Source organism: Silene latifolia, chromosome 11 (genome assembly GCF_048544455.1).
Source record: "Silene latifolia isolate original U9 population chromosome 11, ASM4854445v1, whole genome shotgun sequence".
Taxonomy (NCBI): domain Eukaryota; kingdom Viridiplantae; phylum Streptophyta; class Magnoliopsida; order Caryophyllales; family Caryophyllaceae; genus Silene; species Silene latifolia.
This window is the reverse complement of record NC_133536.1, coordinates 137,610,336-137,627,118: the sequence shown is the minus strand read 5'-3', so window position 1 is coordinate 137,627,118 and position 16,783 is coordinate 137,610,336. Positions and strand designations below refer to the sequence as shown.

General features: G+C 36.2%; 1 protein-coding gene across 1 annotated transcript; it reads left to right on the top strand.

Moving 5' to 3' along the window:
• The first annotated feature begins 3,913 nt into the window (after positions 1-3,913).
• On the top strand, positions 3,914-4,291 carry LOC141614056 (uncharacterized). The gene has a single exon (XM_074432811.1). The coding sequence runs from the start codon at positions 3,914-3,916 to the stop codon at positions 4,289-4,291; it is 378 nt and encodes a 125-aa protein (XP_074288912.1).
• Positions 4,292-16,783: the final 12,492 nt, after the last annotated feature.

Genomic DNA, 16,783 nt, shown 5'->3' with positions numbered 1-16,783 from the left:
ATTCGTGGCGCAAGTGCTAAATTTCCGTGGCTAAATCATTTTGCCATGGGAATACCTTTTGGACGCAAGTGGCCGTGGCTAAGAGATAGCCACGGGAAAAACAAGAACATGGCTATTATTGAATTTTTGGCCACGGAGTCTCTCGTGGTTAATAACTCCCGTGGCCAAAAAAAATTCCCGTAGCGAAAAAATAATTCCCGTGGTAAACAATATTGAATTTTTATAAAATAATGACCACTTTTTATAAAATAATGACCATTTGTTTTATAAAATAATGACCACTTTTTATAACTAATAGTCTTTTTTCCTCAAATTGGTCCCTATTAACCAAAAATAGTCACTTTTACCCAAAAAACACGAAAAATACTGTCGTACAACAGAATCGCTTATTTTCCTAAACTGATTTCTTTTTGTTATGATTTATCATTTCTTTTCTCAAAATTTTCACATTATTTGCAAATGTGATTTTAAAATATTATAATTTCTATATTTTCCATGCGATGCGCTCATTTTCAATGAAAAAAAATTCTCCATATTGAATTTTTATATTGATAATTTTTCCAAAATGTTTTTTTCTTAATTGATTTGTGGGAGATCATTTTTTTACTTTTATTTCTTTGCGCAATTTTTTTTTATTTAATCAATTTTGTAATCTAATTGTTGTTTCTTTTTCACTCCTAAAAACATTTTTCCAAAGTTTTTTTCTCAACAAATTACATTTTATATCAAATTCAAATCTTTCTATAAATATCTTACAAATAAAGTTGTAAATCTAATTTTGAATGAAATGGTTTGAGAATATATTAATTTTATATTTTTCTAAGATAGATGGTAAATAACTTATTTATTAAATTTGATATGCTATGTCTTTAAATGTGATACGATCATTTAAGATTGTTATTCAAGATTATAAAGTCTTAATTAAAAAAAATAAAAGAAATTAAAAGAAATTCATGACTTTAATAAATAAAATTATATATTAAAAAAATTATCTTAAATTATCAATGTTTTGAGGAACCTACAAAACATAATTGTGATTTGTAAAAAAATAAAAAACGTAGACGATAAACTTTTCTTTGCTTACATATAAGTTTATAAAATTTTAAAATTTCTTATTAAAGTAAATAAACCAATAAAAAATATTAATTATATTAATCAAAGTGCTTCCAGAATTTTATATTTAACTGTATTTTCAGATTATTTATATTTGATTAAATTTCATTCAAATTTTGTATTTTTTTTAAACAAGCAATTTATAGGTTTACCTTAACCTGAAAATATCTTAATTTAAGTCGAAAAAGATACTTGTCACGGGTGTTTGTTAGTTCGTGGCTAAAAACAATATTTGTCACGGAATATTTCGTGGCTAAATAAAATTTTGCCAGGGTGTGACATAGCTCGTGGCTAAAATGATTATTTGCCATGGCTGTAGCCTAATTCGAGGCGCAAGTGACTTTTTGTCACGGGAAAAGTTATCTTTTGGAATAATTTTTTTTCCAAAATGATAAATACGTTTTTCCCGTGGCTAAGCAGAATTTAGCCACGATTTATAAATTCTCGTGGCATAATTCGTGGCGCAAGTGACAATTTGTTGTACTGATATGCTAGGACTTCCCCTAGTTACAATAATTAGTCGGGTGATGATATCATGATTTTTTTATCATTAAGGCGTGACCCCGGAGAAGTTTACTGGCCAGTTCAGCCATGATTATGGTGCCCTTGGGAGACCATTCTACACCCTTATTAGGCCGGATGAGGCGGTTGGTCACTTCGGGGGTCATTTTGGTGCTTCTACTCAATTTGGTGGTCAGTTTGAGACTGGTACTTTGTGACACCCCATGTTAAAGAGGAAAATATAACTAGTAAATTGCAACCGAAATCATGGATTTTTAAAACTTTTTAAAGTTTACCACGCGGGTTCACTAAACATAACAGTAGGCAAAAATCCATCGGTCAGGGTACTTGCTAGCTCACAAATGTCTTCACCCCATAAATGCACCAACTAATACCTGTCATTCATGTAAACATGAACGCCACAGTTAGTGGGGAGTAACTCAAGGTTCTCCCAGCCACATTATATCAAAATGAACATAATAAAGAACTCAAATAAGGCAAGGCATAATAAATACGGGAGATGATGGACTTGAACAAATAAGGATGGGATCATTCATGTTAGAATAATAAGAGAAAGCAAGATAGAATAAGAAATGAGCATGTCATAGACATATTTAAATAAGTGAAGTGAAGTAAAGGAAAGAACATAGATACGGTTAGTTAATCACAAGCATGAATTCCAATGAAATGTGACATATGCAACTATTCAAATTAAACTAAACTAGTACTTCAGTCATCTGAGATAGATAAAGGAGTAGACAATCATCGCAATATATATAGTTGAAAACCTATCACCGTTACCCCATAAAGGCACCAACTAATACCTGTCATTCATGTAAACATGAACGCTACAGTCAGTGGGGAGTAACTCAAGGTTCTCCCAGCCGAATTATATCAAAATGAACAAAACGAAGAACTCAAACAAGGCAAGACATAATAAATACGGAATATAATGCACTTGAACAATCAAGGATGGGATCATTCATGTTAGAATAATAGGAGAAAGCAAGATAGAATAGGAAATGAGCATGTCATAGACATATTTAAATAAGTGAAGTAATGGAAAGAATATAGATACAGTTAGTTAATCACATGTACGAATTCCAATGAAATGTAACATATGCAACTATCCAAATTAAACTAAACTAGTACTTAAGTCATGTGAGATAGATAAACGGGTAGTCAATCATCGCAATACATATAGTTGAAAACCATAGCCATTACTTTGGAAATCTTCTAACAAACATTACACGGGACGTGGCTATTAACGTCACTTGCGCACTCATGGCTTGCACCTCACCATAAGAACGGCTGGGAGCATCAATCCTGGCGATCATATCGCAACTAAAAGGCTTGTATCTCACCTCTAGTGCCCAATAGGACCAAGACTCTTACATTCAACCACATAAGACGTAAACTCTCGTGTCAAAAGACATATGCCAATGACCATAACAAAGCAAGACATTTACTACTCTTAGACTAAATTTTCCCTAGGTAGGACTACGATAATAATACTGTTCTAGTCTAAACTTAACCAGATTCTCGGGAGGTCACTATTACCCAATTCTACATGCGGCAGAATGACCCGCATCCAAGACTCGATGACAGAACGGAAATCGAGTACCCCAATCACCAGAATCAACACAAAAGTGGCGGAAAAAGACTAAGATAAAACTCATTTGCCAGAATAGCACAAGTGAGCCAAACCCGTACTTGCCAGAACAACACAAGTAGGGCGCAAATATGAGTCAAGCAAGAAGGCATAACATTATGGCATTTTCACAAGAATATGACTCATTACCAGTAGTTAGTTAGAATAAATCACTCATACTTGAAATATGATGAAAACATGAAAAGGAGCAAGTAATAACCCATAAATGAAATATACTATGTTATTTCATACTTGTATAACATGTCTAAACATTTTATTTCATATTTAAAAGTTACTTGAGATTAAAATAGAACAAGTGATAATAAATGAATTAAGTGTTACGAAATACGAGGTAAAACTTAAACAAACACATGAGAACTGGAGGTAGAATTTTGGTCTTCATCCCGGAGGCCAGGTAGAATTTGGCTCATTTGGGATCCTGGAGTGTTTAAAGTGGATATTTTGGAAATCCATATCCAGAGTATTCACACAAAAGTTTATGACAAAGCAATGAGGAGATATTTTTATTTTACCGTGGTTTATGAGTTGACTAAATTGGGAGAAAGAGAGGCTCTATAGCAACATATAAGGCTTGATGATAGGACTATTGCTGAACCTTGGCTGTTGTGTGAAGACTTTAGTGCTGTAATGGATAGAAAGGAGAGAATTGGTGGAGCTGAGATCACTAATGCTGAGGCTAGACCTGTGGCAGAAGTTATTCAGGACTGTCACCTGTGTGATCTAGCTGCTAGAGGTGCCTTTTTCACCTGGAACAACAAACATGAAAATGGCACCTTGGTGTACATTAGGATAGACATGGTGTTTATTAATGAGGAATGGCTAGATTCTTTCCATGAGAGTTTTGTGCATTTCCTACCAGAAGGGCTTTTTGATCATTGCCCCTGCCTGGTGAGGTTTGAGGAAGAAAGACAGAGGAAGGGATCCACATTTAAGTATTTAAATATGTGGTCCCTATCCCCTGAGTATGAGGAAATTGTTTTGACTGGTTGGAATAGGCAGGTGTAGGGCACTCCTATGTTCAAAATAGTTAGTAATCTGAAGGGACAAAAGAAGGGGTTGAAGAGGCTCAATAAAGATCAATTTGGAGACATTGAGAATCTTACCCACGTGACAGAACTCTCATTACTTCATTTTCAAAATATGCTTATCTCTGACCCTCTTAACAAGGAATGGATTGATAATGAGAGAGCTTGTGCTCAAGAGCTCAGGGATTTGATCAAAGCAAGGGATCAGTTCCTTAGGCAGAAAGCCAAATGTGATTGGATGAAACAAGGGGATGAGAATACTGCTTTCTTTCATGCTGCCATAAAGAGAAGAAGAGCTAAAAATAGAATTTTCCAGGTCAGGGACATGGAAAATAAGATGTGTACTGAACCTGAGGAGATTCATGAAGCTTTTGAGAAGTACTATATCAATCTGTTGGGGACATCTCAGGCTGTAAAACCACTGCATAAAGGCATTGTAAAGAAAGGCAAATATTTATCTCAGGATCACTGCAATATCCTTAATGCAGAGGTTACCGCTGAGGAGATCAAAGAGGCTATGTTTGCAATCCATGGAAATAAAGCTCCTGGACCAGACGGGTACAACAACCAATTTTTCAAGGATAACTGGCATATTATAAGAGCAGATGTTGTTAATGCAGTAAAAAGTGTGTTTCAGTCTGGCAAATTGCTTAAACAATGCAACAATACAATCACCACCTTGATTCCTAAAGTAGAGCTATTTGAAACTGTGATGCAATTTAGGCCCATAGCCTGTTGTAACACCATTTATAAATGCTTATCAAAGGTGATCTGTACACGATTGGATAAAGTTCTCCCTAAAATCATCAGTCCCTGTCATAGTGCCATTATAAATGGGAGAGATATTGTTGGCAATATCCTTATTTGCTAGGATCTTATTAAATTATACAAAAGAAAGAGTTGTTCTCCAAGGGTTATGATGAATCTGGATTTATAAAAAGCGTATGACTCAGTATAATGGTCTTTTGTCCATGATATGTTAAGTGCCACTGGGTTCCCTGAACATTTCACAGAAATTTTGATGCAATGTGTAACTACACCTTCTTATTCCATTTCTTTGAAGGGAGAGACCTTTGATGGGGCAAAGAGGGCTCAGGCAGGGTGACCACTCTCTCTATTACTCTTCACTTTATGTCTGGATTATCTTAGTAGGGTGATAATGGTTGTGCAAGAGCATAAGAGATTTAGATTTCGTCCTTTATGCAAGAGAATACATATTTCTCATGTATGCTTTGCTGATGACCTCATTATGTTCTGCAAAGGAGAGAAAGCTTCAATTGACCTGGTGTTGAATTCTTTTGATTATTTTTCAAGAGCATCAGGTTTGGTGATGAACAGAGGTAAATCAAACATTTATTCGAATGGAACAATTGAGGAGGTGATCAGGGCTGTTGAACAATCCACATGAATGAAAAGGCGCAATGTTCCCTTCAAATATCTGGGAGTGAATGTGTCTCCTAAAAGATTGTCTATTCTGGATTGCAAATGTCTTGTTGATAATGTAGTTGCTAGGATCAAAGGGCTTGGATCTAGGAAGTTGTCCTATGCAGGCAGGGTGGCACTGATAAAAGTAGTCCTAAGTACTCTACGTATCTTTATATTACCAAAAGCTGTAATAGCCTCAATTGAGCAAATTTGTAGGAAATATCTTTGGCATGGGAATGAACAAAAAGAGAGCCCTGCTCTGGTCTCTTGGGAGAAGATTTGTAGATCCAAGAAATAGGGAGGTCTGGGTTTGAGAAATTTACACAAATAGAACATTGCAGCTATAGGCAAGTATGTCTGGTGGGTGCAGCATAAGGCAGACCATCTATGGGTGCGTTGGGTACATGCTGTTTATATAAAGTCTACTCAATGGATTGATTATGAACCTAACATTGGTACTAGTTGGTCCTGGAGAAAGATCTGTCAGGTTAAAAATCTCTCTAAGCAGCAGATTCTTGCTGGTGCAGTTCCATATATTGTTCAGTTAGGTTATCAATGGCTTAAACCAGTATCTGAGACTGCCCAGTGGTTTCCTTGGATGTTTAACAAATGGATTTGTCCTAAACATACCTTCTTATGCTGGTTAGTGGCGTAACAAAGACTGCTAACCCAAGATCATTTGATTAGGATGAGGATTATTGCTCTCAATAGATGTGAGATCTGTCGGGTGCAGAAGGAGAACATTGCCCACCTGTTTTTTGACTGTGAGTATAGCAAACAATGTCTGAACCTGGTGCAGGATTGGTGTAAAATCAGGCTACCTGAACAGGATTGTATCAGATGGTGGGTGGATTGGAGAGTATATTCAGCTTGCAAAAAAAAGGTAGTAGGAGCCATCCTTGCTAGCCTTATGTATCATCTATGGAATAGTCGTAATGTGTGCAGGTTAGATGGACTCGTCTTGAGACCTAGCTACCTTGTACAACGAGTGAAAAATGAAGTCAGAATGAGAATAAAGCAAGAAGAAGTCAAGTGTAAAAGTAGTACAGTCAAGAAGTGGATTACGGAATTGTGAAGGTAGTATGCTTTTCAAAAAATGTAAGTAAGATGTAATGGTTGTATGGGACATTTTATGATCAATGATAAAGCTTACTTTTCCCAAAAAAAACAAAAAAAAATGAGAACTCCAATATGAATTATATAGCATTATTTCATACTTTTCTAACATGAATAAACATTATACTCCATATTTACATGTTAATTAAACATAGTATAAACAAAAGATAACAAATAAATTAAGTAATGCGAAACACTAGGAAAAATGTAAACAAACCCAAACCAAAATCGATGTTTAACATGTGAATGAGACATAAGCAAGGGGCTCCAATGATAAAAAGGTGTCAACACACTATTGACAAGCATTAGACCCAAGGTGAAGATGCATACCCAACAAGAAACGTAAAACCCAATTTATAACAACAAGTTTAGTACTCGACTACAACATGGGTCAACTTTAAACGTTCATAACTTAAGTTCTGAATATGAGAATTAGGTGAAACGAATTGGAGATGATAGCTTATCCTCTTCTGGTTCTAACGGTAGGTCATAAGCACAAAACTAACAAGTAACGAAGTAGTTATAGCTATTTTACGAAAACTGGTCAGGCTGTAACTGCGACTGCGGGCTGCTTCCCACGACACATACAAACTACATCTTTACCCCCAAATCAATCTTATCTTATCATTACAATCCCAATTGAATAAGAACATATAATTAATAAGGAATTTCATATGTATATTTGAGACGGAAATCAATAGTTTACATATTCAGGCAACCAACTTTAGCCAATTGTTTTCAAATCAAACACTTCCAAACTACCAATTTCATGACATAATTAAACATGTTAACAAGGCATATTTAAGACGGATTTCACAAATTTACACATGTAAACAACCAATTTCATCCAATTGAAAGTAAATATAAAAAGCATACTCAAAATTCTTCAAACCAACTTAAGACAATTTCACACATCAAACTACCAAGCAAGGAACATGTAAAAGAACCATGTATAGTTTCCAACTTTCACAACCAAGAGACTAATCTATAACAATTAAAATACACAATTTTGACATAAATGTCAAGTAACCTATCACCGTTACCTTATTAGCCTTTTAATATTCAAGAGAATCCTCAATCTCGTATGAATCCACTTCCGGGTCAACAAATCCTTCTCCTAAACATAAGAAATCACAAATTAAGACTAAGAATTGAAATTAGAAAATGGGTACCTAGTGGAGAATGGGGCGACAGCCATGAAAAAGGAACAAAGTCGGTTCCTTTCTTACCTAGAAATATGGAGGACGGAAGTGGAAGATTTTGGCGCTAACTTTCCAAGTCAAAGACCGGCTCAAAACAAAATCATTCGCCGATAAGCGTAGGACAAGTTATTAGACGTCTTTAATAACGAGTCCAAACATCCCATCAACGTCAAAACAAAATGAAAGTGATAATCCACTTAAATTTCCTTTTGCAAAAGCCACATTGAAAGTAAAAGATCCATTTTCAAACTTTGAAAGAAGTCAAGTTATTGAAAATGTAACATTAAACTTCGACAAAGAATCAAATTTTTCTAAGAACCTACCAAATTGAAAGCAAACTTTCATTGTCAAACTCTTAAAATAAGTAAAGTTTTGCCAAAGTAACACAAAATTTCAATAATGAACCCAAACCGATAACTCAAAATGGTTAGAAATTGCACGAAATGAAAAGCAACTTAGACACCATAATTACAAAGCACGCTAAGAAACCCAAACTTAACCAACAAACGGACTATGACGAACTTTTAGAGGTAAAAAGTCACAGTAAGGTCAACAAGGAGGTCAAAGAACATAAGAGTTTTATAGGCCACTAGTATCAATCCCAAAGGGAAGCACAACTAACGAGAAAGAGAGGTATGAACAGTAAAGATTATAATCAAAGAGAAGGGGAAACTAGACAACAGAGAAACGCCACATACTCAAATCATAAATAACAACGTCGTCCTAAACGGTTCCTCAAACATCCCTAAAAATTTGTCTTATAACCACATTACTTCCAAGGATTTCCTAAATTAACTTATGTCACTTTACTCCTAAGCTATTCCACGAAACAAAGTACTTCACCACACTTGTGATTCAACAACTCCCAATTATTAAACATCCACAAACGACTTCCACAAAAACAAGATCAAAACTACTAACAAAGCTATTCTCATGCCCAACAAATGTCAAAAGGCAACACCAATCTATGTATATATGGTTATCAACCTCCTAAAGGTGTTTTCTTCCAAACTCACATCATAAACTTTACTTCATGTTTACTCCTAAAGTAACAACGCTCAACCCACTATGCTTTCAAATCCCAAATACGATTAACAAAGTCAAGTTCCACAACCTTAGTAACATTTGCAACTCACATTGTACACAAAGAATCCCACCAATCACTCACACCCACTTGAAGTCAAGCAACTAGGCATAAGAATCACCAAGGTGTGTCTTACAACACTGGAAAAGCTTTCCCAACAACACAGCCTCTTAAAATATAGGCTATGAGTCAACCACAAACAAACTCCTTAAAAGCCAAATTATCCGACCAAGGTTAAGATTCCATAAGACAAGAAAAGAAGGTGTCCATGAGGGGTCTTATAAGAAGAAAAGATACAAAGGCAGCTTCCAAGATATGGGAGAAGAGTTGCGAAAGGTAAAGGAGCACAAGGATAAAAGGATAAGACAAGGTACTCTAAGAGAGGAAGGAATCTTCGAGAAGGGTAGAAACGCTCTTCAAGAGAAAGAGATCCGTATACAAGGTGTTATGGAAGGGAAAACAAGAAACGAAGGATAGGTCGGGTGGGTACCAAACTAGTTTACAAGGTATAGTGAAAGAGAGTTTAGAAGAGAAGTAGCATCAATAAGTAAAAATATGGTGAGGTTCGTCAAGGATGGAAGACACACCCGAAATGATATCGGAAGTAGGAGCATCTTCTTGGGGCAAACATTGATACTATGTCCGGGCTTCTTGCAATTGTAGCATGTCAAGGGTTTATTATAGCATACAATTACCAGGTGAAAAGCTTGCCTACACTTGAAACAATTGAGAGTTTTCTCAAGGTTGTTGTCCGATGGGGAAGTTTGTCCACCTTGCACTTGTCAACTTGACTTTTGGCCTCTAGGTATGAACCTCTTCTTGTTAGCAGATGACAAAGATGAGGGCACAAAGGGTCTCTTGCTAAGGGACGGTCGCACCATCTTCTTAAGGCACAAGAATCAAACAAGTTAGAACCTACCAAATAGCATGTACAAAAAGACTACCAACTTAGGTCCTTAGTTCTACCCATCTCCCATTCATTATTCAAGGTCAAGTTCAAGTTTTAGTTTGGGGTACACGTATGTGCGTCGGGAGAAACATAAGCTCTGATACCAACTGTGACACCCCTCGTTAAAGCGAAAAATATAACTAGTAAATTGCAACCAAAATCATGGATATTTAAGACTTTTTAAAGTTTAACACGCAGGTTCACTAAACATAACGATAGACAAAAATCCAACGGTCAAGGTACTCGCTAGCTTACACATGTCTTCACCCCATAAATGCCCCAACTAATACTTGTCATACATGTAAATACGAATGCCACAGTCAGTGGGGAGTAACTCAAGGTTCTCCCAACCACATTATATCAAAATGAACATAACAAAGAACTCAAATACTCAAAAAAAAGATTTTGATGAAGACAAATGATGAGAGAGAAACTGGAGAGAGAAAAGCTCTAAAATTAAGGAAGATTTTCTAGGTTTTTGTGCGCCGTTTTTACTGAATAATGGTGAGATCATCTGCATCCACCTCCAATTCTGCAACAAAATCTACACAAAATCCCCAAAACATGTCTAAAAATTCATCTACTACTCTAAATAATCCAAAAAAAACTGGTCTGTCGGAATCCGAAGTTAATAAGATGAAAAATGTGAATGAAATCACTGGATTGGCTCCTTTTGATCTTGAGTCTGTTGAGATTCATGAAAATGGTGAAGAGTGGCTTGTTCAGGGTATGAAAAAGAAAAGTTTGGCTACCATTGAGGAGGATCCTAAGGATTTACTGCAAGTTACCAGGGAGGATATCTAGGAAGAACTCAACTTTTGGAAGCCCTCTGTGTACTGTTTTATCTTGGGCGCAAATCCACCTTTGGATGTTGTTGAAGGGTTTATAAGGCGAATTTGGACGAATTATCCAATTTATAAGGTATCATTCTTGCCCAGTGGTAACTTTTTGGTTCGATTTCAGAATGAACAGAGTAAGGAAGCTGTTCTTAGGCAAGGTTATTACTTGTTTGATAATAAGCCTCTAATTGTGCGAAGTTGGACTGAGACTGTTGAATTAACAAAAGATGATGTTAGGATAGTCCCTGTGTGGTTTAAATTGTTGAATTTACCTTTGAAATATTGGGGTAAGTGTCTACCAAAAATTGCAGGACTACTGGGTAAGTATATCCATAGTGATGTTTCTACTATGCAAAAAACTAGATTGGGGTTTGCTCGTGTTTTACTCGAAGTTCCTTTTGATCAAAAGCTCCCTAATTTTGTTAAATTCCTTGATGAAGAAGGTAGCATTGTTAAGATTATTGTTGAGTGTGAATGGCAGCCTATTTTATGCACTGTGTGTGGGGGTATGGGTCATGAAAGTGAGAAATGCAGGAATCCTAAACCAAAAACTGCAGCAAAGCGTATACAACAACAGTGGATCCCCCAAAAGACCACTGCTCCTGTCATGCCTAATTTGCAACCACCAAATACAGTTGTGCCCATTCCAAACCCACCTAAACCAGTATCTTCTGGTGTCCTTGTGCCTGAGACTCATGTTATGACCAAAACTCCTGAAGAAATCCAACATAGGTTGCAGGTTACTTGGTCCAAAAGTGGTACTTACAATCAAGTTAATACTCCTGCAAGGCCACCAATCACTCTGAGTAGGCAGGAAATCATCAAAGCAGGAAAGAAATCTACCATTCTCAGACAATATACCTTTCAAGATGCACTGAACAGTGCAGCTCCAAAACTTGGTATTGGCAATGCCTTGTCTGGTGCTACACATAAGGTTAGGATTGGTACAAATAGTAGTGTGTTACTCCCATCAGGGAGTAATGCATAACATTGGTTTCTGGAATTTTAGGGGTTTGAATAACCCATCTAAACAAAAGCAGGTCAAATGGTTTCTACACTCTCATCAGATGGGTTCATTTGGTCTCCTTGAGACAAAGGTAAAACCTTTGTCTTTAAATACAGTAAGAACAAATGTGTGTGATGGATGGCCAATATTTACTAATAATTTTTTTCATACTGGAGGAAGAGTCTGGGTGCTGTGGAATCCAGCTATTTTTCATGTTCATTTTGTCCATTATAGTGCTTAGCTTATTTACATGGAAGTTACTGAAATTAGTTCTAGTTTTCATTTCTGTTGCTCTATGATTTATGCTTTTAATGACACTACTGATAGGAAATCTCTTTGGCATGATCTGAATAAGTTATCTGATAGAATTCACATACCTTGGATTCTTTGTGGGGACTATAATTGTGTCTTGAGTCCTTCTGAGAGATTAGGGGGTGAAACCACTAAGGAAGAAATGAAAGATTTTTAGGCCTGTATTGATTACTGTCATCTAGTGGATAGCCCTGCTGTTGGTTCTCTCTATACCTGAAATAACAAACAGGACCCACATACCAGAGTGTATTCAAGGCTTGATAGAGTTTTTGGTCAATAGTGAGTGGCTTCAACAGAGACCTCAGTCTTATGCCCATTTTTATAATGAAGGTCTCTTTGACCATACTCCCTGCATTATGCAGGATGCTACTAGTCATATGACAGGGAGAAGAAGTTTCAAATATTATAACATGTGGAGTCAAGTTCCAGAATTTTATTCTTGTGTTAACCATTACTGGAACAAAGCTTGGCAGGGGACTAAAATGTTTAGAATTGTTATGAAATTGAAGAGTTTGAAATATCCTTTGAAAGATCTTAATAAGCTACTGTTTGATGATATTGAAAATAGCACTGCTCATGCCTGGAAAATTTTAGATAATATTTAAGATTAGTTAAAGATTTCCCCTACTGACCCTGATTTAATTCTGAAAGAAAAAGAAGCTGCCATTGTGTACATAGACCTTCAATGTGCATGTGACAATTTTCTTTTGCACAAAACCAAAGCTACTTGGGTTAATCAAGGTGACAATAAAACCAAGTACTTTCATAGTATCTTGAAAAGTAAAAGTGCAAGAACTAAAGTCTTCCTCATTGAAGATATGAATGGTGTAACACATACTGATGGGAGTAAAATTCAAAGTGCCTTTCTGCATTACTATGAGGAACTCCTTGGTACAACTGGGACAGTCACCAAAGTCAGAAACGCTGTTGTTCAGTTGGGGCTTGTTTGTTCTCAAGATCACTATTTTGTTCTCTTGTCACCTGTTACTAAAGCTGAAATTAAGGAGGCCATATTTTCCATTCCATCTCATAAGGCCCCTGGGCCTGATGGGTTCTCTAGTGCATTTTTCAAAGATGCATGGCCAATCATTGGTGAGGAGGTATGTGATGCTGTACTTGATTTTTTTCACACTGGCAAACTCCTGCAGCAAGTGAATCATACCTTCATACCCCTGATCCCTAAAACCGAAATCCCTCAAAATGTCACCCAATTTAGACCCATCTCCTTTTGTAATGTCCTATATAAGGCTATATCTAAAATACTGTGCACTAGACTATCTACAATTCTGCCTGACATTATTAATAAGAGTCAAGGGGGCTTTGTTAAGGGTAGGAGTATTGTTGAGAACATTTTGATTTGTCTGGATATTGTGAGACTTTACAATAGAAAGACTATTTTTTCTAGATGCTTGATGAAAATTGATTTAAAGAAAGCTTATGACTCTATGCATTGGAATTTTGTGGAACAAATGCTTGTTGCCTTACAGTTTCCTGACAAGTTCATCAAGTTAGTTATGGTTTGTGTTAGATCAGCTTCCTACTCTCTGGTCCTAAATGGAGAAAATTTTGGATATTTTAAAGGAGCAAAAGGATTAAGGCAGGGTGACCCAATGTCCCCTCTGATTTTTACCATCACAATGGAATATTTGAGTAGGATTTTAAATCATGTGACTAGTACTATGCCTTTCAAGTTTCATCCTCTTTGCAGTCATCTTAGACTATCTCATCTGATGTTTGCTGACGACCTATTGCTGTTTTCAAAAGGTGACACAACCTCTATTATGATCTTGCTAAGAGCCTTTGCTACTTTTTATGTGGCCACTGGTTTACAGATGAACACCATGAAATCAAATATCTACTTTAATGGTTTTTCCCCTAGTATTAAAGCTGATATTATGCAAGTCTCAGGTTGTAGTGAAGGATCTCTGCCTTTTAAATATCTGGGTGTCCCTATCTCTGCTGGTAGAGTTTCTGTTAAAGACTGTGCCATGCTCATTGAAAGAGTTACTGCTAGAATTAGAGGATATGCTGCAAAGAAACTCTCCTATTCTGGCAGGCTAACTCTAGTGAATGATGTTCTCTCTACTTTGTATACTTACTGGGCAACAATATTTATTATTCTAAAGGGAGTCTTGAGGAAAGTTGATGCTTTATGTAGGAAATATCTGTGGGATGGTGCTATTGAATATCTAAGGGTTCCTTTGGTGAGTTGGGAGAAAGTGTGTGTCCCAAAATGTGAAGGAGGATTGGGAATAAGGAATAGCTATGCATGGAATCTTGCTACCATTTGCAAATTATCCTGGTGGATCTATTCATAGCCAGATAGTTTGTGGGTTCAATGGGTGCACCATTTATATATGAAAGGGGTTCACTGGACTGCTTATACTCCAAAACCTGATACCTCTTGGAGCTGGAAAACCATTTGTAGAGTTAGATACAAGTTTGCTTTGGGCTTCTCTTCCTCTGGTCAATGGTTTGCCAATCCACATGGGTACACTCCTACCAGTGGATATCAGTGGATTAGGAATAAATAGCCTGTTGTTATTTGGGAGAATATTATTTGGAATTCCTGGTCCATTCCTAAACATGTTTTCATGAATTGGTTAATTGTTCGTGAAGCTTTGCTGCTTAAGGATAAGCTTTTCCAACTTGAGATCTCTCCTGATGCAGATTGCTTCCTCTGTGGTATAACTGTTGAATCTCATTCTCACTTATTCAGTCAGTGTGTGTACACAAGAAGGTTACTGCACTTGCTGAGCTGTAAACTGAAGATTTGGTTGCCTGTTGTTAATTTATTTGCGTGGATTTCCTCCAAACCATGGGCTAAGGTGAAGAAATGGGTTACTATTGCTTGGATTCAAGTTGTGCTTTATGCTATTTGGAATCAACGTAATAGAGCAAGACTGAATGGATCTGTAATGCGTCCTGAAGTAGTCCTTCAGCAAGTTAGTAGCCGGCTTAAATTTCGATCTATGTATTGGCTAAATTGTATTAAGAAGTGTAGTGATGAAACTTGGAACAAATCAATTAAATATGATTGATTGATCCTTGTTTTATGAAATGTACCATCCTTGGTAGTATGTAATAATTTTATTATGAGCTTAATGAGAATTTCTAACCTTTCACCAAAAAAATAAAGAACTCAAATAAGGCAAGACATAATAAATACGAGATATAATTCACTTGAAAAAATAAGGATGGGATTATTTATGTTAGAATAATAAGAGAAAGCATAGAATAGCAAATGAGCATGTCATAGACATATTTAAATAAGTGAAGTAAAGGAAAGAACATAGTTACGGTTAGTTAATCATAAGCACGAATTCCAATGAAATGTGACATATGCAACTATACAAATTACAGAAAACTAGTACTTAAGTCATGTGAGCTAGATAAACGAGTAGTCAATCATCGCAATACATATAGTTGAAAACCATAGCCATTACTTTTGAAATCTTCTAACAAACATTGCAAAGGACGTGGCTATTAATGTCACATGCGCACTCATGACTTCCATCTCACCATAAGAACGGATAGGAGCATCAATCCCGACGATAATATCGCAACTAGAAGGCTTGCATCTCGCCTCTAGTACATGGTAAGACCAAGACTCTTACATACAACCAAATAAGACGTAAACTCTCGTGTTGAAAGACATATGGCAATGACCATAACCAAGCAAGACATTTACTACTCTTAGACTAAATTTTCCCCGGGTAAAATTACGATAATAATACGGTCCTAGTCTAAACCTGGTCAGATTCTCGGGAGGTCACAATTACCTGATTTGACATGCGGTAGAACCGCTCGCATCCAAGACTCGATGACAGAACGGAAATCGAGTACCTTAATCGCTAGAATCAACACGAAAGTGGCGGAAAAGACTAAGATAAAAGTCACTTGTCAGAACAGCAAAAGTCGGCCAAACACGTACTTGCCAGAAGAACACAAGTAGGGCATAAATATGAGTCAAGCAAGAAGGCATAGCATTATGTCATTTTCACAAGAATACGACTCATTACCAGTAGTTACGTAGAATAAATCACTCATACTTGAAATATGACGAAAACATGAAAAGGAGAAAGTAGTAACCTATAAATGAAATATAATAAGTCATTTCATACTTGTATAACATGGCTAAACATTTTATTTCATATTTCCAAGTTACTTGAGCTTAAAATAGAACAAGTGATAACAAATGAATTAAGTGATACGAAATATGAGGTAAAACGTAAACAAACAAACGAAAACTCAAATATGAAGTATATAGCATCATTTCATACTTTTCTAACATAAATAAACATTATACCATATTTACATGTTAATTAAACATAATATAAACAAACGATAACAAATGAATTAAGTAATGCGAAACCCTAGGAAAAATGTAAACAAACCCAAACCGAACCGCATTTAACCTTAACAACCAAAACCGATGTTTAACATGTGAATGATACATAAGCAATGGGCTCCAATGATAAAAAGGTGTTAACACACCACATCATACACAAGCATTAGAACCAAGATGAAGATGCATAC